The following is a 26,987-nucleotide window of genomic DNA, read 5'->3' on the forward strand; positions in this document are numbered from 1 at the left end:
TCGTTTGTGAGAGCCGCCATGCCGAATTCATAATATAGAAACATTTAGAATGTTCAGACAAAACCAAAACCAACAGTGTCATAACAATACTTAGGACATGTAGTAATTACACACTGACACTAAGAACTAAAATATTTTCAAATAAGTTAGATCTAATAATATTAAATTTATAATAATAAATTTTTCGAATATTAATTGAAGTCGAAAGACGTAATTAATATTGTTTTATCAAATTAATAACAAAAGAATTTAGTAATAGAATAATCTGCGAGGAAACGACCTTGGTAATGGACTAATCTTATTCTGAGTTTAATTAACTTAACAGAATCAGTATTAACTACAGGCGACTGATCTGTTTTAAAATTGGCTTACGGACTATTGCATGAAATCGGTATTACAAAATTTTATATATTTTTTAGTTTTCGTTATTGTCTGTAGAAATGTATTTTATCTTTTAAATACTTACAACTATGATAAATACATAGATAGTTGACCAATTTGATAACACATATAATTTGTTCTTTAATTTCTTGTAATAAATATATAAGACGTATCAATTATTTGATTATTCTTATATATTTATTCTACTTCATGGAAAAATACTAATGAAAAATATAATATCATCGCTGTAAAAATAGTATAAGTGAAAACTTGATACAAGTTTTAAAAACATAGCGCCATTTCATATTTGTGTTACCAGTGTTATTTGTATGAATTTAATGTATAATTATATTTTCACTATAAATTAATACTCTAAATTTATTAATACAGTTGAGGTTAACTATTCTCTTAAGTTTAATTATAATTTTAATATAGTAATAATAATAGTAATTCCAAGTTAGAACATTGTTTCTGAACGAATAACAATGGACAATTACTGTAACATAGATTTCTGTTTTTCATAGACAAAATATGTCATTTTGACATCTTAATAGTCATCTTTTGTCGCGTCTCGTCGAATTTAAAACTACTATTGAAATTGCCGGATCGGTGTAAATTAAAATAAAACTTATATTTATAAAAGATTAAAACATGGTAAGTATATCAAATATACAATAATGTTTATTACTACTAATACTAAATACTCATTAAACTTTATTTTTATAGTAAATCAAAAGTAAATATCATTCAAATATGCATTGTCATTTTCGTTACAATTCTAATAACTATTAAATTACATATAAAGAATAGTAAAGCAAATCTTACCACTTTTAGTATATTTTTAAAGATCTATTAACTAAAAAGCAAAACGAACAAGAAGTGCTTTTTAAAGAATAAGATTAACCTTAAAATTTATATTCATTCGGAATTTTTGTTATAAAATCTTTATCTTTGTAGGTTTTTATTTGTATAAAAGCATAGATTAAATGGTATAATGTTTATGGTATTTAGATTTCGTATTTTTATTCAAAGTAAAAAGCTATTTTGAATTGTCATGTCACAGTATTGAATTCAATGTAAAGCTATAACCGGTTCGCAAAGTGGTGACTGAGAAGAACCGACAAGAAACTCAGTAGTTACTATTTTCCACCATTTTAATTACAGTGTTTTTGTCAATAAAAGTACAACAAAGTATATATAGATCCTACCAGGAAATCAACAAATATAAAGTCTAGGATTTTTTATCATGAATATAATCTTGTATATTTTAAGTAATATGCCTTATTTATCAATGTTTTTAGGACACAAGGGAGTCTAATTAAATTAAATTTACATTACAGTTCCGTAATCAGTATGACAGTGATGTCACCGTATGGAGTCCTCAGGGCCGCCTTCATCAAGTAGAATATGCTATGGAAGCTGTGAAGTTGGGTTCGGCTACTGTCGGCCTGAAAAACAAGCAGTTTGCAGTGCTGATAGCTCTTAAGAGGGCTGTCAGTGAGTTGTCGGCTTATCAAAAAAAGGTTATACCAATTGATGAGCATATTGGTATTTCCATCTCAGGATTGACAGCAGATGCTAGAATGTTAAGGTATTTCAAATTTGCAGTTGTTTTTTTTAATCTTAAAATGGTCTAAAAAATGTGCATAGTTCATTTTTTATATTATTTATAATTTATTTCCAATATAAACTAAAATGTTAAACTTTATTCTGATGTTAAAAGAATATATTTTATTGAATTTATTTATTTTTATCAAAGGACCTAAAACTTCGATTTTTAAATAAATATGAATCATTTTCAGTAATAGTAATAAATTAAAATATGTAACTACATATTTCTATATGAAACAGTTGTTATTGCAGTTAATTTTGTTATACTGATTCATAATACATAATAAAAAAAAGGATAAAACACTAAAAGGATAAATTAATAAAAATGAAAGATTATTAAAATCAATTTTATCTACATTACAGCCGTTTCATGCGCACTGAGTGCCTGAATTATCGCTATGCTCATGATTCTCCTATGCCAGTTGGCAGACTTATTGCTTTAGTCGGCAATAAAATGCAAATCTGCACCCAGAGATATGACAAAAGACCCCTTGGTGTTGGTCTATTGGTGGCAGGCTATGATGTAAGTGTGACTATTTAAGTCTATTTAAGCTTAGCAGACTATGTAAAGCTTAATAAACTTATTGAGAATATAAAAAAGTATTTCTCATATATTTTGCTTATCTTAAATTTTTTAGTATTATTTTAAATAATTTCATACTGCAGTATAACATACTAAATGAATGAAACATTCGCAATTAATTTTTCAGGATCAAGGTCCACATATCTACCAGACATGCCCTTCGGCAAACTTCTTTGACTGTAGAGCAATGGCGATTGGAGCACGATCACAGTCTGCTCGCACATATTTAGAGAAACATTACAACTCATTCCTTGATTGTGAACTCAATGATTTAGTTGCTCATGGCTTGAGGGCTTTAAGAGATACACTGCCAAATGAAGTTGATCTCAATCTTAAGGTATGTAACCAATAATAGTACACCCTAAACCCCCAAATAAATTGGGAATAAATTAAACCTGATGAATATCAGCTTGGGATTAGTAGTAGCTTACTTGGTGGTGTGGCTTTGTGCAAGCCTCTGGGAAGGTATTGTCCACCCATCACATATTCTACTGAATAACACCAATATTTAGAATTGTGCCAGTATCTAGATGAGTGAGTCATTGTAACTGGAGGCATGAGGCTAACTTCCCATTGTTAGTGCCAGTGCTAGAGGAGATCAGTAACCATCAGATGGTTTATATGTTTACTATATTGTTAATATGATGGTTAATATATTTACTGATTTTTCAATGAAATAAGAATAAGTCCAGTCTCAAAGTGTACATTTATATGAATTTGTACAAAGCTGAGGTCCATAATTAGAACACCTTCTTTGCTTTAGTAAAGTTAAACTTAAAAAATATTTTTGTTAAATTCTTTCAAATTTACGTCTTATCCCTTTCCAATCCAAGCATCCCGATGGAAAATAAGTGTCAGGCTGCTTGGGGTGTGTCAGGCTTTTAAAAATCCCCCAAATGAGGAATTCATTATGGAGAGGTTAACATGGGTAGTTATTTAAAACAAGTGAAGGATGGTAAATAATTATTTGCAGAACGTCTCCATTGCGATTGTTGGTCCGAAGACAGCACTTCACGTGTGCGAAGAGAGTGAACTGACGCGCTACCTGTCGCTGGTGGAGGGCGAGGAGCGTCGCGGCGGGGGGGCGGCCACCGGGGACGCCTCAAACCCCTCCGACGCGGGGGACGAGCCGCAACCACAGGTCACTTGTTAATTCATTTACAATATGCTACTAAAGCCTATTCCAAACGTAGCAGGAGTAAATACATATAACCGACTTTGAAAATCGAGAACTTGAATCACACATTTGGTATTCGATGAAGATTCGCAAAAACGTCGGTTAGAATTTTTGGAATGTTATCGGAACTTTAGTGGAATAGCATTTTATTATCAATAAAGACATACTTATCAACAACTGTTTCTAGTGTGTTATATAACAGAGCTATTATTGAATCACATGAAAAGTGTAAATCTACGGGTTGTTTATCTTTACTCTTTTTACGATTGGAATAGAAAACATATATGCAAACACTGTTATTGCTAGGTGGCAGGGATTTATGCTAGCATGTCTGAGTAGGGACCACCCAATCATTATACATTCTACTGTCCAGCGACAATACTCAGTATTGTGGTGTTCCAGTGAGTGACTCAGTGTAACTACTGGCACAAAAGACGTTATATCTCAGTTATGTATGTAAGAAATGGTTAAAATTTCATATGGCATATGAGACTTCAGCCATTTTTAATGTATAGGCACTTACCATCATTCGTCTGTCAACATATCATTACCATAAAAAAAAATATATATATATATATAAATATTCAAAACTTGTAATAACAAATCTATGAAGATCTTCGACACAAATTATTCATGTATCTGTTTTAGCTGCAACAGTGATCTCTTGAAAAAATGCACAAAATAAATTCAATTAAATAGTGAAAATGACACTGCAACATCATCATCATTATGATACTGTGTAACTCATGATTATAAATAATGTTTTAAGAGATTAATATCAATTGGATTATGATGTTATATAATATGATTAAAAAATAAATAAACAGTAGAGGAATAAATATTTGAGTATACTTAGTAAATAATGACGTCGAAAATAAACAAATATAAGTATTTTATAAGCTATCTCATGCTAGAGTATTTTTTATACCTCGTGAGATATACATATGAGCAAGGATAGCTTGAACACAATATTAATTGTGGTAAAGCTCTCTCTCGATGACTAAAACATATTTGAATTTATAATTCACTTAACAAAAGATTAAGAAAACGCTCAATGTATGTTTCGATATTAATTTTAAATTATTTATTTCAATACTCAGAACAAAATAATTTCTTCTTGACCTTATAATATCACTCTCAGTGCAAAAATGGTAGGTGTACATTGAGTTTATATTAACCACTGCAAAGAATCGTATAATGTGTTTTTTATTTGTTAATTTTATCATGATTGTAATATTTCTATAATAGTTTAAATTACGTACAAAAAACGGAGAAAAAATAATAATATTACAGTGATAAAATAAGGATATAATCTGTTTTTATTTTCTGTTGTATAGTACTTGGACGTACGTCCTTTTGCATTAAGCAATTTAATATATATGTTTGTACAATTTTATCAAAATATAAATTTAAATTAGAAGATTATTAATCGGTTGTAGTGGACGTCCACATTGTAACTAATGGTGTAATTTCTTCGGAATCATCCTGTTGTGACATTTGCTTAATAATGTTCAAAGGTAAATCGTCCACATCAGACACGTAAGCCCATTTCTGATACAAACTGACGGCAACTATTCTCGAATCGTTACTCGGTAATGGATCAATATTTACAGTAAGGAATTGTTCTTCAACCGAATATCTCACAACGCGCTGAGCGTTCTTTTCGTCGAACGTTTCATTTCTCAACTTTGCATCTAAAGCCATTTGCAAGAATCTCGACCATCTTGGCTTGTAATAATAATGAAAAACTTCCGCCCATTGTTTGCACGCGTAATCGGTTATTTCGCCTTTCGGTCCCCATAGTGTGATTTGATTACGTGCATTTAATTCGTAAAGATATGTCTCTTCGGTTGTTGATGCTATTTGTTTCGCAGATTCTAACCAATTAGTAATAGTAAAATCAGTATTTGTTGCTAATATACTTTCCATGTCGTTCATCGTGTCCAGAAATCGTCCTATTGTAAAATTGAATATAAGACTGTTCGATGATTTGTCTTTTAATAAATTCATGTATAATTGTTCAGCTCTGTATTGTAACCCTTGTCTTGTTACGTCAACGAGATCGTGTAAGAATCCAGGTGAATCACAAGCGTTACTATCAACAAAAGCAAATAATTTAAATGCCTCAAATAAGTCACGACTCTTATACCAAGCCCAAGGTTTTATTGTGAAACTCGGTCTGCGTGTTATAACGTATTTTCCTCTTATTCTATTAAGACCATCAAAACTGTATACACTTTTCAGTAAGTATCTCCAAGCCGTAGCTGTTACATTGCATCCATAACGACGTTCGGCGTAATCACCTACCCATTCATTTAAATCTTTAACGGGACCGGTACGCCAGGCGCTTTCTAACATCAAGTCATAAACTACGTAGTTTTGATTTATGCCTTCAGGAGTTATTCCTATGCCAATCATCGTGTTATTGACACGATTTCTTACTTTATAAACATCCCTGTTGATGGTTTGCATGTTACCAAACATACCTAGTGTACCCCCGAAATTATGGAGCATGCACCAAATGAAAGGCTGCCCGTAATACATTTCGTACAAATCGAATTGAGGCCATTGCTCCGATTGCAAATCGAGCAATAACATTCGTCCGTTTGGTACAGATGTCAGAAATTTCTGTACTCTTTTTAAAGGCCATAATAGAGGATTGTGAACGAACATCCAGTTTTGGAGTAGCCATACCGCGTCCTTGTCTATTTCTGATATGGTGGAATATATTGATTTAGCCGTTTCTTGTACCAGCGACGTAGACCACGGTTCAATTTTAATTTCATTAAATGGATCAACTGCATAAATGTTTCCCGTGCCAGTGCTAGCTGTTATTTCCTTTAGAAACATTTTACCAATTGTTTTAAATTCCGGTTCTTTTGGATCTATAAATAAATTGCAGCAATAATCGGTATCAAATTTGTTCCACGTTCCGACGCTGTATAAAGTCAAATTTGGGTATATAGTTTGAAAAGCTCTGGGCACATGTCCGTTGAACGCAGGAAAAACTGGAACCATCCCAAGTTTGAACATTAAATCGACAATTTGATCTTGTATCTCCTTCTGTCGATCATGCCATGATTTAGGTAGGGGCCCGCCCCATCCATGTACGTTACCCATTCGAAGCCAAGCGAGAAAACCTGGTCCGGTGAAGTGTTCGTTAATATCATTTTCCGACATACCCAATCGTCTGTAAATTTTTGCCCAAGCAGCCTCCTGCGCAACGGGGGCCAAGGCTAAGTTAATTCCATTCAAAGCCATCCACTCTATGTGGAGAGGCCACTCGGAATTTGGTTTCCACCACACGAAACTATATGATGAAGTACATACATTTTGATAGTAACGGAATCTGTCATTGGCCACTATAATCTCATCCACATCTGGCAAAGGATCTGGAATGACCACTCGCTGAGCTTGCCACGAGATCTGGCTCTTGCAGTATTTTTTTAAATAGTGGTTAAAACCCCACACGGCCGCTACTCCAGAGCTAGCCCTTATTTGAAGCTGTCCATTTATATTTCGAAGTGCGAAAACGTCCTTATGATCATTGAACATAACAGGATTAATATCCACTTGCACATTGCTCAAATATTTATTTATAATATTTAACGCGGCTTCTTGCTGCACTTTCGCCGATGTTTTCGTTTGTAATTTCACTGGATCTAAGTAGTCTAAATTTAAACTTATACCGCACGTTATTAAATTAAATACGAAGAAAACGCACAGGAGCTCCATCTTACGATGTGAACTCTAGACGTTCCATTTATGAATGATAGGCCGTTACTTTCATTATGACAAGTGACGCCGACCCTTGACCCTCGATAAAAGATAATTCGATGCCTGTAACGAGGAATTCATTGCGATAAACTGTCGGACAATGATGCTAGTGATTAACTTAAAGTTGTTATTTGTGCTATCTGTTTATTTACTTTGTTAAGTAATTAAGTATGTACGTTTAGATATCTTATTTCGTCTGTGGTAAACAATAAAAAAAAAATAATTTAAGTAAATATATATTTTGCAATGTTTAGTTGCAACTCTATAGTTTTTACTTTAAAACACACTAGCGACCTGGCCCGGCTTCGCACGGGTGAATTAATAAAGTCCGCTAAGCAAATATAAAGAAAGTATATTTATTTATTTATAATAAAATACGGCTTATATCTAATAGGGGTGGATAACTTTTTTGCGAAATCGCTGCGAATTATTTTTTTGGTCGCTTAAAACAAGTTTAATCAATTTTAAATGCCCAAGGTATCTAACATATTATTTACCTTAATGAGGGTTAATAATGTGAAAATGCCTTCGCAAATAACTTAAAATAATGATCATAAATTAAGATACAATTACTTATTATGAGCGTAACGTAGAAGATAGATACATGCCATCGTAGACTTTTCGGTACATCTTTTTAAGACCTACAATTGTTTTCTACTTTGTTTTGGTGTATCTCCTCAGCTGTTATCATGTGTGCGTACACAAACAGTTTTTTTTTTTTTTCATAAATCATTATCATTGTTCGGCTAATGTGTTCAAAATATTTACAAATTATATTGTATAAACAAAGCTTCCTTGTTTATCGCTCTTTCCTTTTATGCTGATTTTTATATATAAATTTTGTATGATAAAATGTACGTTGGCGTTTATGATATGTATTTCGTTAATAGAATATAAATTTAAATAATCAACTTATAAATATTATCTGTATAGACATAAAAATAATTATATTTTAATCGTGACCCCGACGTGATTTGAACACGCAACCTTCTGATCTGGAGTCAGACGCGCTACCGTTGCGCCACGGAGTCGTTACAATCATGTCTCTAAATAAGATAGTGTATCTGATTGTATCTATGGTATTATTAAAAAATCCTTAGCTATTTTTTTGTTTCCAAATAACGAAATAATTATATGTTTTATTTTTATTTTGTAATTAGGATTAACTAAACATGTAATGATAGAATTTGTGTTTTGTTTAAAATAAATGTCTTTGAAACGTTTAAATAATAATTTAATATTGATAATAATATTATATTGTTAAATTATAAGTGATTTTAAGAATACACTTATCGCCTCAGATACGTTCATATTTGAAATTTAATACAAAAATTGATATCGAACAAGAAGAAATTGAATGTCTCTTCGAAATGTTTTAGGTAATTAAACAAAAATGTTTCTTACAGTTTTATAAATAAGGATTATTTTTGCAGGTCGCGATGGACACAGAGTAGACACTGATCGCTTGCAGGAAAACGCAGATGGGCTTAACAGGATAATAGACGAAGAATTTACGACACAATTGTCACTAACTCTCTGTGTTTATATTCATACGGTTTACAGTGTCGTTCTTCCTTTCCTTTTTAACATGTCTAAAGATCTGCCTTGGCCAGTGTTTAAATTGTCCTCTATTGCTATGTAATTAAGACTGAAATTCAATTGGCTATTATTTTATATTCAGATTCAAAATACTTCAAATAGTTATTCTTAATATTGCAACGGAAATGTATTGTATAAAATGTATTTAATTCTCTTAGAGATAATTTAACTTTTTTTACAGTATGTGGTTCAGAAAAATATCGTACTCCTTTTAATTGTTTTCGTTGTTAAAATTGAAGATGTTTTTGAGGTAATGAGGGTGAAAACAATAAAAAAGTACGAATCGTACGCCAAGAGCACACTTGGGGTTCCGTGACATCTGTTCCTTGGACAGTTTAATATTGTTATTTGTCATGATATCTCTTACAGTTAAAAAAAAACCTGTGCAAATTCCAACTAGCTAATTGTAATTTTAATGATACCCTGTGAGGTAGTCTCAGAATAATCCTTATAATCTGAATTACGGAACCCTAAAAAAGCGTATTTTGTATTTTTTTCATATAATAACAGTTCTTAGAATATGTGCATCTATGCAGTATTCATTAAATATAATACCAGTTTTGTTCTAAGCGATAAGGTGCTTTAGGCACTGGCCAAGGCGAAGAGAGAAAATGTTTATGGTATTCATCATCTTGTGTATTTCCTTTACTTTGTAACAAATTAAACACGTGTCTTTTTAATATTCTTTTATTTACTCTGTACATCTATAATATAAACATAAATGTTATAATTAACAATTATTTTATAGAAATGTTTTTTGGATATTTTATGAACAAAATTGCTTAAAAATAGTTGATGATATGACTATAGCGTCCGATTCGTGAAGGGATTAACGTTTAAAAGATAAAAAGAAAAGTATTCATTTAGTAAATTTATTTTTAATTATTCTTAAGTCCAGTAGATTGATTTTGAAAATGGAACCTTAATTAAGGAAAATATAATCGGCCAAGTTTTATATATAAACACGATCGCTAGAATAATAATTTGTATACCATGAGATCCATGAATATTGCAATTTGTTTATTTATAAAATTCGCATTTCGAAGTTTCTACAAATTATTTGAACGTATTCCTATTTTATTCGACCATAGAAAATAAAATGGAAATTATATTTACAATAATATTACGCTTGCATATATCGTAACAGCTTTTCTGTAAGAACTAACATCGTAGCTCACTCGTAAAATGTGCCAACTGTAGAGGTATTCCGTAAGAAAAAAACTCGAAACTCATCGCAGAACACGAACTTGAAATATCAGAATGTTATAAGCGATAATTGATAATTATAAAAATTGTCAACATATCACGAGTGAGATACGAAGTGAATTCTTGCAGAATTACACTGACTTACGTTGATATGTTGTTTTGAATATCCTTTAATTTTTATAATTATGATAGACAACGTCGCATATCACTTCTGAGATTTCATAAACGTGTGGGTAAACTCACCACAAAGGTAAGTATCTATTTGTTCTTACAAAATAGTCCTATAGGTTGATTTTTTATGATGAAAGCATTTTTATATAGATCATGGAATTGACTAGTGTTTACTAATTTATACATGTTGTGATTGGTGGTTTTGTTTTATATTTTTTGGCATCGGAATCGATATATAAATATCTAAATCTATCTTTACATAGTACATAATAAACAAATCTATATAATATCTTAGCACCATTTTATCTTAAAGTAACTTAAATTCTATAGTTAAATTTTGGGTCAATTTTATTTTGGGAAGTAATCACTCGATTGTATATTTACTGGAAGCTATTTATGGTAATTTAAAAGCATATCTTTGGGACTTTTAATCAGAAACATTAATCCTATGTCATACTAGAGTGTCCAGAACGTAATTATTACCATTGAAACTGAAATTCGGTTCAGTTGAATTAATTTGATCTAAAACTGGTATGTAGCTCTCTTGTAGAATAATCGGTTGTCGACTCGACGCCTCGTGCAACTGTTTTTCTAATATTGTATTTTGTAATTCTTCTTTTTCCAATTCTATTGTCAATTCATCAAGAAGTTTCATTCTAAATTCAATTTCTTTGTCCGCTTTTTCTATCTCCATTGTGTTTGCTTGCATCTCTATCGTTGTTTTGGCTAAATCTTCCTCTATTTTGTTCATGAGCATCGTGACTTGAGATACGTTTTCGCAGCTATTGGCTTTGTTCTCGTCCATATATCGTTTAACTTTAGCCGTTAATCTTACAACTAATTCCTCTTCACGGTGCAATCTCTTGTTGATTATCGCGAGTTTTTCCAGTAGTTCAACCTCTTCTCGTATTCGAGATAATTCATCAGCTGATGCATCCGAATCTGTGTCGTTTGAAGTTTGCATCAGTCTTTCTGAGTTAACTTGACAGATGTCGGTGAGTTCTTTTGTAAAGTAATGTTCTCTCATGAGGTGTCTTTCTCTTCTGGACTTATGTTTGGTGTGTCTTCTGGGTGGTGTTCCGCTGCCTACTCCGACACCACTATCGCTGTTTCCTGCTTGGCTATCATTCAGTTCACTGGATCTTCCTAAATCCCGAAGGTAGGATTCGAGGAGATAATTGGTTCCGTGTTTTTCCATTCGGTTTTTGTGTGTCTGATCTTCTAGATGATCAATCAGTTTTTCTTGTTCTCTGTAATTAAAAAAAATCATTTTAAAAACAATACGGTGTTATTTTGGCTGATTCGACATTTTTTGCCCGAAGTTTGTGTGATTACATGATTGTTGAATGTGCAAAATGATGAATACCTTAGTTTGTCCAGTTGTTGGTGTATGGTTCTACTCTGGTGTTGTATAACAGACACCAGTTTTGCCGCAGGATCTTCACTTTTTGATCTTGGCGGTGGAGTAGCAGCACGCACTCCCTTCTTCCTCCTTCTAGATCTGGCTCGACTGCCACCATCGCTATCGCGTCCTGAATCATCTTCCCCTCCGCTTGACAATCGACGAAGTGATAAACGAACCTGAGAAAGATTTAAATTAGTATTAATTAAAAAACAATGCTTTCATTGTTTTTATAAATTTCTTTTTTTTTTAAATCTCATACTTTTCATTGCTTTTCTTTTCTATTTTCACAGTTGTAACCTACAGCCTTTAGTTGGTGTGGTTGAAGTAATGGAAAATGTTTGAAAATGCTTAGTAATTTAAGTTAGGCTGTCCGTTGTACCGACATATAGTATCGTATTTCTTATCACGTGATAAGAACTTAAATCTAAACTGAACTAAATCATACCTCATGCCTAGCGTCACCCCAAGCTGCTAATACGTGTAACACTGGTGCGTCCGGTGGTAGTGGTCGTTCTACACCTCGCCACCGCTCCGCTAGCACCCACTCACCATGGTCGCTTAGACCTCCTGCTGCTGAAGGAAACGAAAAGATTACATTATACAATGGAACTTGTTATAACTTTATACAGCAGAATTGTCTTAGGTAACTAACAGTAAGTGATCACATACTCCAGTATCTACAGTCAGTAAGTATCATAAGTTCTAAATATTATTAGCTTTAGTGTGAGCAAACCTAACGCAATAGATCGAGCGGTTAAAAATACTCTTAAACCTTTTTTAAACTTTTACTTCTAAAGGTTTAGTGACATCCAACAGTTCAAATAATCACATCTGCTTGCCAATGTAAGAAAATGTAGGTATTCTGTTTTTAAAATGGAATTTTAGTCGTGGATTCCAAAATAGATTGAAATCTAGCACGCTACACCATTTAGACTTATCGCGTGTTAGAAAAGATTGTCGATGCGAAAAAACTACCTACACAGTGCTATCTAGACGCATACATAACCCTTCGTGAATTTATAAATCTATACTTATTTTTATTTTATTTTGCATTGCGTCGCCCCTAGTGGCCGAATTGTATATATCTCTAACGAAAGAACGCTTCTACGTGATTGTGTTAATAATCTATAAACGTCAGGTTGAGACTTATATTTGTTAAGTTAATTCTATGAAAAGAGTCAATATTTGTTTGGTTATACTTTTTCAGATACTCCTGCCTCCTCGGTAACATCAGCCTTTTGTTTTTGAGACTTATTTGATTGAAAAACTCGATCAATTTTATTGATCTGACCTGGGATTTGAAATATAATAACTTCAGTAACAATAGCCTTATAAACAAACAACTAGATCCACCCTGTTACATAAAAGTAAAGAAATTTGAAATATGATGATAGGACTCCTTCAAGGAATTTACCTTCAGGAGCGCCTTGCAAAGCACGAACAATGTCAGCGCAGGTAGTATGTGAGCGAACACCTCTGACCCACAACTTCTGACCTCGAGCTAACACGCCAACCTCCTCGTCGCTGTAATCCGACGATGATGCCTCCATGACGCCTGAAATATAAAATTTTGTTTCAGTTAAACCGTGTATTGTGTTCTGTATTTAATAGATTTGCTGTAAAAATAAGTTTCTATAAGTTTGTTCAATTTTATCTACGTAACTCAATTGAATAAATACGAGTAGGTACAAAAAACAATACGTCTACTCCTTGGCTGGTAAATATTCGCTGGTATATCTTATATTAAATAATTAAATATTACGTAAAATGAAACATTTAAGATGCTATTTATATGCATCCATCCATTTCATTTACTCAAATTGTTCACGATGAACAATCGATGAAAAGCAGTAATATTAAAACACTTATATTTAAGTAAGTAGATAATCTTTATAATAGTTACAATGTAATTTAAATAATTGATATCCATTATATTCTATACCTGTTATCAAATCATTCAAAGCATCATTCGTTCTTGTTTTTAAGAAGTACTAGACTAATTATTTGCAAGGTTGTACATTAACAACCTTGCAAATAACTAGGTAGATTTAATTGTCTGAAATAATGCTTTTGTGCTAATGTTACGTTATACACATCACAAAGATCTTATTCAGATGAGAGCTGAATCGTGTATTTTCTTTCGTTTTAAAGAATATTTTAATTAATATATGAATTCTATATTAAGAACAAGGTTATGTATATATACTAATATTTTAAATGCACATGTTTGTCTGTCACGCCCTGTCACGGTGCAACCGAACCGAATTCGATGAAATTTCGCATGAAGCGAGCTTGAACTACACGGAAAGATATAGGCCTTTTATTCATAACGCCTGACCGAACCCTGAAACGCGCGAAGCCGCGGGCGACAACTAGTTATTATATATATACGTTGGAAAAAAAAATCCGTCTAAAATAAAATAATAAAAATAAGGGCCAAATTATTAAAATTCCTTTTGTAAAATTATATTGTGTATACTATATAACTATAGTAGGTATAAATAGAGTATATAATGCCATTGGTTTTAAACGCTAAGTAATCTTACAATGGACAAAGGAAAACGTTAACTACTGTAGAATGTATCTTGTTTTCATTAATGTTTGTGTATCTTGGGTAGGTCAGAAAGACGGGTGGGCCAAGCCGAGCCTTTCTATACCAATATTTGTCTTTATTTTTAAATTAATAAATATGCATTTAATCGATAAAAAAGAATAATATCATTTATTTACTTTATCACAAACTTACTTATAAAAGTAACATCAAAATCTAATCTATATTCATTCTAATTATAAGACTCCATCACTTATAAATATATAAATAATCGAACGAGTAAAGAAGTAAGGATAGATGATTAATTTCAGATCACTAAAACCTAGTGTAAACTATATTAACGATTTTATGTTTTTGCTTACCCGCAATCGTTGCTATGGCAACCATGAAGCAAACAAATCGCCACGTGCATTGTATAAGCGGAGTTGGACCGCGCCTGGCACAATGGGGGGTGGTGATTAACATAACGGCGTGGTGTTGCAGGAAATTGCAGAATTTCGAATGCAGATAATGCATGAACGTTTAAAATTAGAAAAGAGGTTTATTCCGCAATGCGTTTTTAGTCTATGGTTGTTAATCTCTTAAATGGATATACAAACTTTTTTTTTAAATCTGTTATGATTTCCACTTCGATTGCTTGTATTTAATATACCTACAAGCAATCGAAGTGGCCTATGTATAATATATTTTTACTTTTTCTTTTACCTAACGTGTTCGTTACACTGATAATAACTTAGATCTTATTACATTTCTACAGATAATTATAAAAAAAAGAAAATAAGAATTCAGTGTACCAATATACCAGACTAAATTTACCGTACAGTATAACAAGTCCTTATCAAAATTAGCGATGCGATAAGGCAAGAAAAATGTATAAATCCATGACATTCAACATAAACATGGGGGCTTTGTAATTTGAGTGCTCGATTCGTGACTAGTCACCATTAGGTGTTCCATCACCCCTTCCTCTAGCCTCCCTACCCCCCATGACATTAAGGGCACGCCCAAATGTTTGTGTTAATGTAATTTCGGAACGGCGTTTTAGTTATTCTATGCAATATTCTGAAAGTTATATTACTTATTTAATACATTTAGACATCGATATATACGTACATTTTAAACTTCAATTAATATTGAAGAAAGTAATCGATTTTGTATACATTGTAATATTAAAAATAGCAACTTGGTCAAATATGTTAATCAAATACTAGTATAAGTAGTTTTTACCGTTAAATTCTGTTTTACTAAGGGATTCCGATTTTCTACTAATAAAATCATGTGACTATTATACATACTTTCCTATGTTGGAATTCATGACCTTATTAATTTATTTATAAAGTTATAAATAACGGTTATCGATAAACCTTACATTGTAAATTGAACATATAATTTTTCCTTCTAGCAACATTGTTTTATCAGAACGAAAGTATCAATTTTGTAAACAGCATTTAGAGAAAATACTACCGAGGACCGTAAAGAAACGTGCAGTCTTCTAATTTGCTACATTTAACACATAAACACTTTTGCAAAAAGTTAAACACTGCATCCTGTTCGAATACAACATTGAAACACCTTTGATTACATATTAAGTGTATTCAAGTTAAAATGTTGTACACGGAAATACCTATGTATAGTAATAATTCATCGATCTTTTCAAATGGGTAGGTTAATAGAGATAGATTTAATTAACTAAATTGCAACATATATCATGTTAAAATAGTGTTCACACAAATGTCATTCAAATACTTTTGGCGATGTATTGATATTTTTTAATTTATATTGACATTTAAAATATATAAATACGTCGGGCCCGTCCATAGACTCAATGACATCAATCATAATCTGATTAAACGGCATGTCCGACACGACCGAAAGTTCAGGCGAAGGACTTGGTGTGAATTTTTATATAGGCGTGTGTAAACTCGACCTGGGGATTGAACCTAAGACCGTGCTGTGCGGCACTATAACTTAACAACTAAGCAAAAACAGATAAATAATTATTCCACAATTAAATTATATTTTCATAAAGAACTATTCAATAATATACTTTGTAAATAATTAAATGATTTCAAGTATAATTCTGCATTTGCAACATAAGTACTGACGATAAACGTTGGTCTACACTTACGAGAACTATTCACGGAACCATTTAACAGGTGCTTGTCACAATATTCTGACCAGATGTATGACAGAGCGAAGTAAAGACATGAAGTGGGCACGGCTCAGTTTGTTCGAAGTGTTCACGAGACGCCTGCAGCCTGACCAATTCACAGTAGCTGTAGTGATTGGTTGATACGTTTATTATGTCGATAGTTATTGATTTTTTTAATTAGAAAAAAATCGAAAACGAAGTTTTTACAATCTGGGCAAGGCTGTGTTTTGCCCGTTCTTACAGATATCTACTTATTTGAATAAATATATATATTTTTTATTATTTTGTCAGTGCATATAGTCGGGGTTTTTTGGGTTTTACTTTTAGCAAAGCTTGGCATTAAGGTCTTGAGTTGATAATTATATCTTTGATGATAAATACATATATATAATATAATTAACGATGTTTTTTTTGCCCTTGCACGAACTCTAGTAAAAACCACTTCCTTAAAATCTAACAGTGTATCGAATTGCTTAATTCTTTATAGGCGCATTAATTGTTAGATTCACGACCAAATCTAATTAACGATACCGGCATCGATATAAAATATAACATCACTAGTATCGTAACAGGCGAATTATCGGTAGCCCTTGCTCGCAGGCGTAATTATAAGCAACAGCGCCGACTACCGACACGCAAGGACGCTGAGAATTACCGGTGACTCATGGTTTTAACGAATGGCGAATATCAAATGTCGCTAAATGTAGTTTTTGATCTAGCTAAATATATTATACCACTATGTAGGCGACATAATAAAGAGTATACCTATTTGATAAAACAAAACCGTTCAAATTGATGAAAATAATTAAATCATAAATGTTCCTCGTCCCTATACAATATATTAATTATTGACTTGCATTAGTATTTGTGAGAGACGCTTTTACTTACAATTGCGACGACTATGTGAAAATACACGTAATGTATAATATATACTTATTTGTTTAGTTTAATACGTTAGTTTTGTTTTTAATAAAGATTAAATTGATTTGTTGATTATTTATTATTAGTTTATGATGGTTTTTTAAACTATTACTGTATTATTTTAGTATGTTTTAATCGGTTCGGTTTAATATTTCCCCGTAATATAACGGATCAACTAGACAAGATTTGTAGAGAAGATATTTTTAATTATGAACCGTGTAAATAATAATTTAATTCTCTTAAAATATACATATACTCGGGTGTGAAAAAAAAACAATCATAAGCAAAATTATGTTGAATGAAAATCATTGCGAACCAAAAATGCGCCTTAAAGGAGCGTATAGGAAATAGGTAATTCATTTTCCTTAACGAGATGTCTTTCAGTGGAACAGAACACTGTTCATATTCAAATAAAAAAATACAGACATATTAAATAATTCAATAATAAGTATTTATTACAACATCGAATCCTTGATTTGAATATATAATTGGCTCTTCGATCAGTTAGTCCGTATGTTCAAAGCAAAATAAATATGATGTCTGTAAACAAAGGCTACACAGTTTTTAATCATCGAGTTTGGTTCAGAAGCACTAGCTCGCATCCGGCCGTTGAGATGGTTAAAAAAAAGACCACCACTAAGATAATTGAGTCTTAAAAAAGATTTATAGACTAAGATAATTTAACGAAAGAATCTTAAAGTATATAATTGAAATATTGTTGGGTAATATTTGTTTTGTTGATTTTTTTCAATACCATGTCATACACAACAATTGATTCCCAATCGTAATTATCAAACACGAGAACGTAGATAAAAAATGATTCAGGTCGAATGTTATATCCATTATACTTGACGTAATTCGTTTCATTGTTATATAAAAATGTAGCAGTCACGTGATATCTGGCGGATGTTAAATATAGATGGTCATTGAATCTTTATAATTAAACGAAAAGATAATTTCGTTAATGAAATGTATTTTTTCCTTCATATTACAAATTTACAGTAACGAACAGTTTAACGAACAGTAGGTCGCTGTTAAGGAGGCATGACGACATAAGAAAACGTCATATTGTTTGCCGTCACGCCTCACGAGTCGATCTTACCCCCAAGACGCGCAAATAGTGATATCACATATCAAAAACGGCTGTTGGTGGAATTACTTCGCATCTTGTTAAATCGTGCTTCGTCTGAATAAGTTGGTAGATTATATATTTAATCATTATTGGTATCAATACTTTCTTAATCCTATTATTTACTTGGTTTAAAAAGATAGAGAACTTAATCACAAATATACGTATTTTAATAGTATGAATATTTTATTTCGTTTTATGTCTCATGTAATAATTGTAGCTATTTTATTATTTCGGTTGAAGCAATGATAAACCGTTTTGGAAACGGAAAACTAAATATTAATAATACGGAATTAATATACCATAATAACGCTTAGATTTCAGCTTTGAACAACTAATATTTTTTTCTAGGGGGCACGGTATTGTTTTATACATATATAACATAAAAGTCCACTGCAAAGTATACTTACTATTAGGTTCTTTGAATGTTCACTTCCCAAATTGTTTCTAAAAATACGATAATAGCTTCTTGGAAATTCATTCCCAATGATTTAAATAAAATAAAGATTAATTAACACGATCAATTTCAATATAAACATGGCTTACAGAAGCGGTATATTCTTAAATATTCAATTAGAATCTGATTATAATCATAAGAACGTCATAGATCTATCTCTTGTACTGGATTTATATTAATCATAAATGTAACCCTGGTATTTTAATTTTGTATTAATCATTATAAAATAAATATGAATATGAAAAATATTTAATAAAAATGACAATTTAACAATTGACTTATAATATCTGAAAACTATTATTTGACATATTATATATATTCACGTCATATATAAAAATATGTTATAAACTTACACACATACCTTGTTAACTGAACTATATTATTGACGGTATATTCAGTATATTTTTTTTATAACACACATAATTTTGAACCCTCAAGCACAACTACAAAATGGATTAATATCGATCGAGTTTTCTAAGAATACGATTGGCGCGAAATAAATTATATACTCTGTGGCACGGGCCAACATTTTGCCTCTATTATCCTCTTCCAAGAACGATCGATTTCATTCGAAAGACCTTAAATTAGTAGGTTTGAATGAAACAATCAATCTTTGTAGTTAATGTTTGAAACTAACCTAACAATCATATTAGAACTCATTTTTCGAGGTATTTATTTAGCAATCTCGATTCAAATTACTATGGTATTTTTTTTTATAATATTTAATTTATGTTTTGTTAAATACAATTTTTAAGTGAATTTTTAAATAGAAGACTGTATTTATATTTAAACTTATCACAAAGGCTGAATGGATTAAGATCTTGGTAAATTATAGGCAACGAATTGGAAAATATTTAAAAATTCGGATATGCCGCCCGATTACATTATTCATTATTGATCCAGCAATCGTTTTAATTGATAAATATATATAGGGACATAATAACTATATTTTGATAACAGTTTCTATTGAAAGTGTTACAATTAATACGGGATTAAAAAAAAAAAACATTTTAGGAATAAATAAGTTTATCTTTTTCAGCTACGTGTATATCGATATTTTCTTTTGTCATAAAATGGTGTTTAACTATCTTAATATAATATACAGTTCTATGACACCGTATAATTTAAATAATAAAGTCATACGTAGTTTTTCCGTTATTCCAAACAAATGACAAACGATAATTTTTCACTTCACAATATGAGTGTGATTTCAGACTCACAATGGTGTATAATATCAATGATACAAAATGTTGCAATCACCTATCTCTTGTTAAAATCAACAATTTGCCTCTCATTCTCATGAGTGTTCGTCTAGTAACACTCATAAAGAATAACAGTCGGAGGAATGCGCGAGTATTAACAAAACACAATGTCATTAACCTTTGTTTAACAATTTTTTGTCATCATTTGATGAGAGTCGAGAAACAATGATGTGACTAAACGTCATGTCTTTGGTTATTTGATATTATGACGAATTGTTTCGAATATTTCATTTTAAATGTATTTTAAAAATAGTATTAAAATGAAAAAGTTTTGCGATCACGACCTAACCACGAGGAGGCGGATTACAATGTAATCAATTTTAAATGGGACTGCTTTGTAATAAATTACAACATGATCGTTTTTTTTTTAAACTTATAATTTTTAATTTAAAAAAAATTATATATTCTGACCCTCATAATTTCATTGAATGTTAATGTATGAAGTGTTATTGTAAAAGTAGTACTCATTAGTAAAATTACTAGTAGCTTAATCACAAGATTTTTTCCAATGCCTATATATTATATATAGCTTAAGAATAAATTTAAATACTAACATTTTATTACACAAAAAATCAATTTACGACACAATTCCATGTATTATACATACATACGTAATTGACACACAATATTTTATTCTTATATCAACATCGAAGCAATTATATTTTACGCATCAGATCATGTACCTAACAGCGAAATAAACCAAATTATATATAAGAATCATAATTTACATAACGAAATATTAAAAGATTGTAATTTAATTGTTTTGTTTACGTCTTTTTTGTGTCAAATTATATGGAAACTAGCTGTGCCCGCGACTTCGTTCGCGTAGTTGTCGGAAACACTATCATGATTATCGTTTGATTGCTCACGTTGGTTTTTGTTATTATAATCGTCAATAAGATTTAATAATATGTTTTACAGTACTTTAGCGTAGATTATATTTTTAGTTTTATTTTCTTGTGGTAGAAGAACATACTGATTTTGCCCGCAACCCGATCTTGACAACGCGACATATAGTTGGCCGTGTGAAAAGCAGTCTTGACGTAAATCGATTCCTACGTGTTTAAATGTTTGGCCCTGTGATTTATTAATGGTTACGGCAAAAGATAACTTAATGGGAAATTGAATTCTTTTAAAATTAAAAGGTAAATCATTTGGAATCATTGGGATGCGAGGTATAAGCACTGTTTGACCAACTGCCGGACCAGTCAAAACTGTTGCAACGATCACGTTATTGCGAAGGAATTTTACTTGAAGGCGGGTCCCGTTACATAAATTTGGTGGTTTAAGATTTCTGAGTAAAATTATCGCAGCACCTATTTTTAACTTCAGGGAATGTGGTGGAAGGCCGCTCGGGTTTAAAGAATTGAGAAACTCTTGTGGGTAATGGACAGCATCTTCTTGATCCATTACATTATCAATAGATGTGTAGGTAGTTATATCGCCTGGAAGTTTGGTTAAAATTAGGTCGTTAATTTCGTCAACGCTACTATTTCTCGCCGCCAATATTGCCCTTTGACACATCCATTGGTAATCTTTATTTTCTATTTCGACGATATTAGGATTAGATGATTTAGATAGATTAGAGGATTTAATATCAAAAGTTTACCACTTTTGATATTAAATCCTCTATGCTAGTCACTTTTTCTCCTAAATCGCGATCAATTTCAATTTTATTTTCAGAATGAGGTACTTTTCCATCTCCTATTAAAAGTAACTTTGAAGGAAAATTTGTACTTCCTCCCCCCAAATGTGCTCTCATATTCGTAGATAGTTTTAAGGTATGGACAAATTTCCATAACGGTGAACTTTTAAGGCAAGACCTTACAATGTCTGCTCTAGTTCCTCTTAAAATTACCGGTAAAGTTTGTCTAAATAAATTACCAACATCTGTGTTTTTATTGCTTATTGTTATACGGTCAATTATGACAACCCTTTTCTTAAACATAAAAGAAATATTGTACAATAGTGTACGATTGCGAATATTTTTTTTGTTAACAATTCGATGCAGGTGTATCGACATCTGGATGTAAGACAAAAGAAAAAGTCAATTGTAAATAAATAAATCACAAACAAAATTCATACTCTGCCAAAACAAACAAAACGTTCAACAGGAAATGTAATAGTAAATCTGAATGACTTTTCTTTGTCTTGGATTAGGAGAAAAGTTCATGAATTGTAATACCTGACGGTAGACATGTTTGCTTAAACACTCAATTTTGATTCCAATTTTCTGTCATTATATAGGACCACTATGTACGTATAGGGTTTAAAAAAACATCAAGAAGAAGTGTATTTATCGATAGACCAGATTTACAAATTTGGAGTATATCATATATTTACAAACCTACCTTGGCTGACACCGCCTCCAAAAATAACAATAATTTTAACTATAATATATTATCGTAATAACTTTGCTGACTTTTAAATAGTCTAAATATTTTTAATTTCATTTTACATAGTTTAAATCTAAAAAATATTGTGATCATTGTTTGTTATTCATAGGTTTGTGTTAAGTTAGATTTAAAGTGGGTAGGTACATACTTATCTCCCTGCGTGGAAACACAGAACGTACCTACATATTGGTAAGTAGAATAAGTTACTTGATTATTAAGTTGTAGAATAATAAGCAATTATTTTTTACTTTTTAGAGCATATTATTTTTTTTCTTTTTTGAAGTCGGTTTTTTTTTGTCAAAATTTTTGTTTCTAAAAGATTCGGCCGAGTATCGCTAACGTGCTCCTTAGAATTGTTCCGTTCCCTTCCGTACCGTTACTTTGTCATGGATCCTATGCTCAGAACCTTACCAAACTTTCACCATAGTACCCTTGAAGTATATCCTTTATAAAAAGAATCATTAAAACTGGTTGGCACAATTTTGAGTTATTCACCTATTTATCGCGCACATACATAATGCACATTTAAGACTTATATCGTTTTCATAAGGATACCATCATCGTAACAGGATAAAATTAAAATGGGGCCCCACGGGGAGCACTACCTTTCAAACAAAAAAAATTTACGCACGCATCGAAAGTCCATAAATGTGAATAATTTTCCCCGTTTTTGCAACATTTCTCACTGTCGCTGCGCTCCTATTGGTCGCAGCGTAATGTTATATAGCCTAAAGCCTTCCTCTATAATTGGACTATTCAACAAAAAAAGAATTTTTCAAATCGGACCAGTAGTTCCTGAGATTAGCGCGTTTAAACAAACAAACAAACAAACTCTTCCGCTTTATATATTAGTATAGATTCGTTTATGAAACGTTTAAATGTTTTATTTCATAATTCTGTACAATTTATTTCGAGTAATAAAATTTATTTGTTGTCACAATAGAATTTGTAACTTGTAAAAATAAGTTTATTGATTTAATAAATCTTATCAAAATTACGATTTATTCCAAATTACCTAATGCGCATTAATTTGGAGTTTCCACCACGCTGATCCACTACAGGTAAACAGATACACGTGGAATTTCACCCGAGACAAGGAGGATGAAATGAAATACATCCCAAATTAGGCACGTAGAATCGATTCCGCAATAATTTAAATCTAAGTATTCTATCCAATGGACAATCACGACTTTTATAAAATTTAGTATAATTATTATGAACTAATGAAACTGTAAAATAATAAACTCACAAGTTTCATACTATTTATTTATAGTTTTATTGTCACGTCCAATTAATAAAAAATAATTATAAACAAAAACATTGCGATGTTTTCAAGAGAATCGTCTCATAAAATACATAGAGAACAAAGGTATCAACGGTATTATGTAATCATGGTTCACTCATTACATATGGATTAAATGGGTATTGTTTCATCAGAATACTGGAGATAACTGTCAGCTTAAACGATAAAGTTTAAGGAACAAGCGATTAGCGTTTTTAAGTCGTTTTTAAACGAGAATATCGGGTGATTGTTGGAAAATGTCTTGACGGTTTAAGACATACACGTAGTTCTTAAGTAGACACAGGACTAGACATCTTAGGTAGAGCAAACTTACCGCCGAACAAAATAGTTACATATTGGCTGTAAAAACTATAATATTTCAAGGTTGCACGTCTTTCAACATTTCATAAGTGAAGTACGAATTATCAGATGTTGTTTTTTTTGCCAAGGTGGTATAAAAGCGTTTCGCTTTCCGCTTATAATTTAAAATACATACGCTAAGAATTATCCGCTTCTATGCGATGAAACAACGAAAGGGAAGCTTTTATCTAAGAGATGGCGAACGATACACACAGACGCGTTGCGTAACATTACGTTTCGTGATTTACGAAATAGTCGATGTATCTATATTTTTTAATTACAGTCATTTTTGTAGCGAAGTCGATTGTGAAATGTATTTTGAAAATTTGTAACGTTATGATATTATTTTATTATGTTTATATTAACATACCTTTATTTAAATACATTAATGTAATTTTAATTATTTTTCTATAGGACTTTGACGAAGATATACTGTAATATCTCGGTAAAAATCAGCAATTTTAAATAAATTTACATGTTTTATATTTTATATTGCATCCATGCACGCAAATACTTGAAGGTACCACCCACTGAACGGTTATTGTACCATCAAAAATCAATAACTTTTATGGCTTTGTGTCTCAAGGGATTTAGTATCGTATTTCTCAAAGTTTTTGGTGCATTGATTGTAAAGAATGTTTAATAATAGATCAATAATAAATTTAAAAAATACTATTACTAAATACTCAGCTCTTTTGATATAAACTTGGATTTATGAAATAGCCTCTCAATGTAACATTTTTATATGTATCTCATAAGCAGTTATATTCACAGCTAAATAAGCAATAACTAAATACATAACCATTCCGAACATGGTCACCAATTAAATTTTATGATACTAACAACATTTGTATGAATTTTATATTTATTACTTAAATACTTAATATTATTCAATTCAACATAAATGAGAGCCGAGATGGCCCAGTGGTTAGAACGCGTGCATCTTAACCAATGATTTCGGGTTCAAACCCAAGCAGGCACCACTGAATTTTCATGTGCTCAATTTGTGTTTATAATTCATCTCGTACTCGGCGGTGAAGGAAAACATCGTGAGGAAACCTGCATGTGTCTAATTTCAACGAAATTCTGCCACATGTGTATTCCACCAAACCGCATTGGAGCAGCGTGGTGGAATATGCTCCATACCTTCTCCTCAACGGGAGAGGAGGCCTTAGCCCAGCAGTGGGAAATTTACAAGCTGATTATGTTTATGCAACATAAATATATTTATCAACAACTATATATACTTTTTATTTATTTTTTATATTGTTATGTATCGTAACAGTAACTGAAGTTGTGAACAAAAATGAAAGGATAAACGTATTATTTTATTGCAAATAAACGATATCACTTCAAGGTGAATAGATCACAACTAATATATGCTTTCAATCGCACATAGTTCCATATAAATAAAAAAGGTTACGTCATTCAGTCCCCGTTAAAGAAATTAATGAAAAATTAAATGAAATCTTCGAATATTATTTTAATGCAACATTTTATAATACCGTGTGTATTATTACGGAAGTCGTACAATGTAACTTGACAATGATATGACACGGGGCAAGTTCGTCACACAGGAAAGGCTTAACATCGCATTGAATTATTATTGCTATAATATCCACTTAATTATTAATAAAACTGTATATATAGCACTAAATTTTTTGCTTTAAATATGAAACTACACATATTTAACAGGAATGACGAATGATGTCTTCTAGAACGTTTCCAGGCGAAACGGTGAAAAAAGTCCAATAAGGCCTGATATTGCTAGACCAACGAAGAATTATATAATATATATAAGTGTTATATACTCAGATCCAGTACATTGGTAAAAAAATATTGATGAAATAAAATAAGATTTTTTTCAAAATTATTGTAGATAGTTCTTCTTAGGTAATAATTAATTAACGTTATTAATTTTTCAATTATTATTATATCAAATTAGACACTTCCAAAAATCATAGTAATCGTAGTTAAACACTTATCTTGTGTCTATTTTGCATTCCTAAATATATTACAAACATACAATTTTTTTTTAACATGATTTTTAAAAAAATATTTTCCCATTTAGTCTTCTGTGTATTTTTTCTGTTTTCTTTTCTTCTTTTGTATTTCTTCTTCAGTCTTCTTCTATGTTGATCGTAACCACACTGAGCTAAGGCATCAGGAAATTCACGGGTAATTATATAACTCCTGTGAATTCTCCCAGTGCCAAGACCCAGCGCGGTGAACGTTGTTGAGATCATTTTGCAGTATCCTCTACCCTCTTAAAAATGTTCAAAAAAATATAGTACAACTTTCTCATAATCACTCTTCAGTTTAGAATGCAATATATAGAACATTTGCTTTTTAACCGACTTCTAAAAGGAGGTTATCAGTTCCTCTGTATTTTTTTTTATATTTCCTTAGCCGAAATACGTCAAATTTAATTTAAATCTTTTAGTTAATTAATTTATTAATTAATTTTACCTTAAAACTTTATGATTACTTATTATTAATTTAACATAATTAATCTAATCATTGTATTAAATTTGCACGTTTTATTACGTACCGTCTGCCGCTGTCTC

The 26,987-nt window shown here is 31.3% G+C and overlaps 3 protein-coding genes and 1 non-coding gene across 6 annotated transcripts in view; 1 reads left to right on the forward strand and 3 right to left on the reverse strand.

The window, feature by feature from the left end:
* Window positions 1-900: 900 nt before the first annotated feature.
* LOC113396567 (proteasome subunit alpha type-1-like) lies at window positions 901-9,808 on the forward strand. The gene is made up of 6 exons (XM_026634555.2): window positions 901-1,035; window positions 1,722-1,972; window positions 2,356-2,515; window positions 2,703-2,912; window positions 3,549-3,716; window positions 8,963-9,808. The coding sequence occupies exons 1-6, from the start codon at window positions 1,033-1,035 to the stop codon at window positions 8,981-8,983; spliced, it is 813 nt and encodes a 270-aa protein (XP_026490340.1). The 5' UTR covers window positions 901-1,032; the 3' UTR covers window positions 8,984-9,808.
* LOC135193930 (alpha-N-acetylglucosaminidase) lies at window positions 5,049-7,548 on the reverse strand. The gene has a single exon (XM_064218481.1). The coding sequence runs from the start codon at window positions 7,485-7,487 to the stop codon at window positions 5,178-5,180; it is 2,310 nt and encodes a 769-aa protein (XP_064074551.1). The 5' UTR covers window positions 7,488-7,548; the 3' UTR covers window positions 5,049-5,177.
* Trnaw-cca (transfer RNA tryptophan (anticodon CCA)) lies at window positions 8,489-8,560 on the reverse strand. Its single transcript has one exon. It is a non-coding gene; the product is annotated as a tRNA-Trp (tRNA).
* LOC113396565 (ras association domain-containing protein 10) overlaps window positions 9,802-26,987 on the reverse strand; it is a 41,923-nt gene continuing 24,737 nt past the window's right edge. Inside the window, exons 1-5 of one of the 3 annotated variants that reach the window (XM_026634553.2) lie at window positions 16,590-16,607; window positions 13,325-13,465; window positions 12,356-12,483; window positions 11,872-12,086; window positions 9,802-11,755 (exon numbers count right to left, since the gene is read on the reverse strand). In XM_026634553.2, coding sequence (XP_026490338.1) covers window positions 10,957-11,755; window positions 11,872-12,086; window positions 12,356-12,483; window positions 13,325-13,460 — 1,278 coding nt within the window. In that variant the 5' untranslated portion in view covers window positions 13,461-13,465; window positions 16,590-16,607 and the 3' untranslated portion in view covers window positions 9,802-10,956. Of the gene's footprint in view, window positions 11,756-11,871; window positions 12,087-12,355; window positions 12,484-13,324; window positions 13,466-16,589; window positions 16,608-26,987 lie in introns of those variants that run through there. The other 2 variants (XM_064218416.1, XM_026634552.2) reach the window with 2 other exon arrangements.

This window comes from Vanessa tameamea, chromosome 22 (genome assembly GCF_037043105.1).
Source record: "Vanessa tameamea isolate UH-Manoa-2023 chromosome 22, ilVanTame1 primary haplotype, whole genome shotgun sequence".
Lineage (NCBI taxonomy): Eukaryota > Metazoa > Arthropoda > Insecta > Lepidoptera > Nymphalidae > Vanessa > Vanessa tameamea.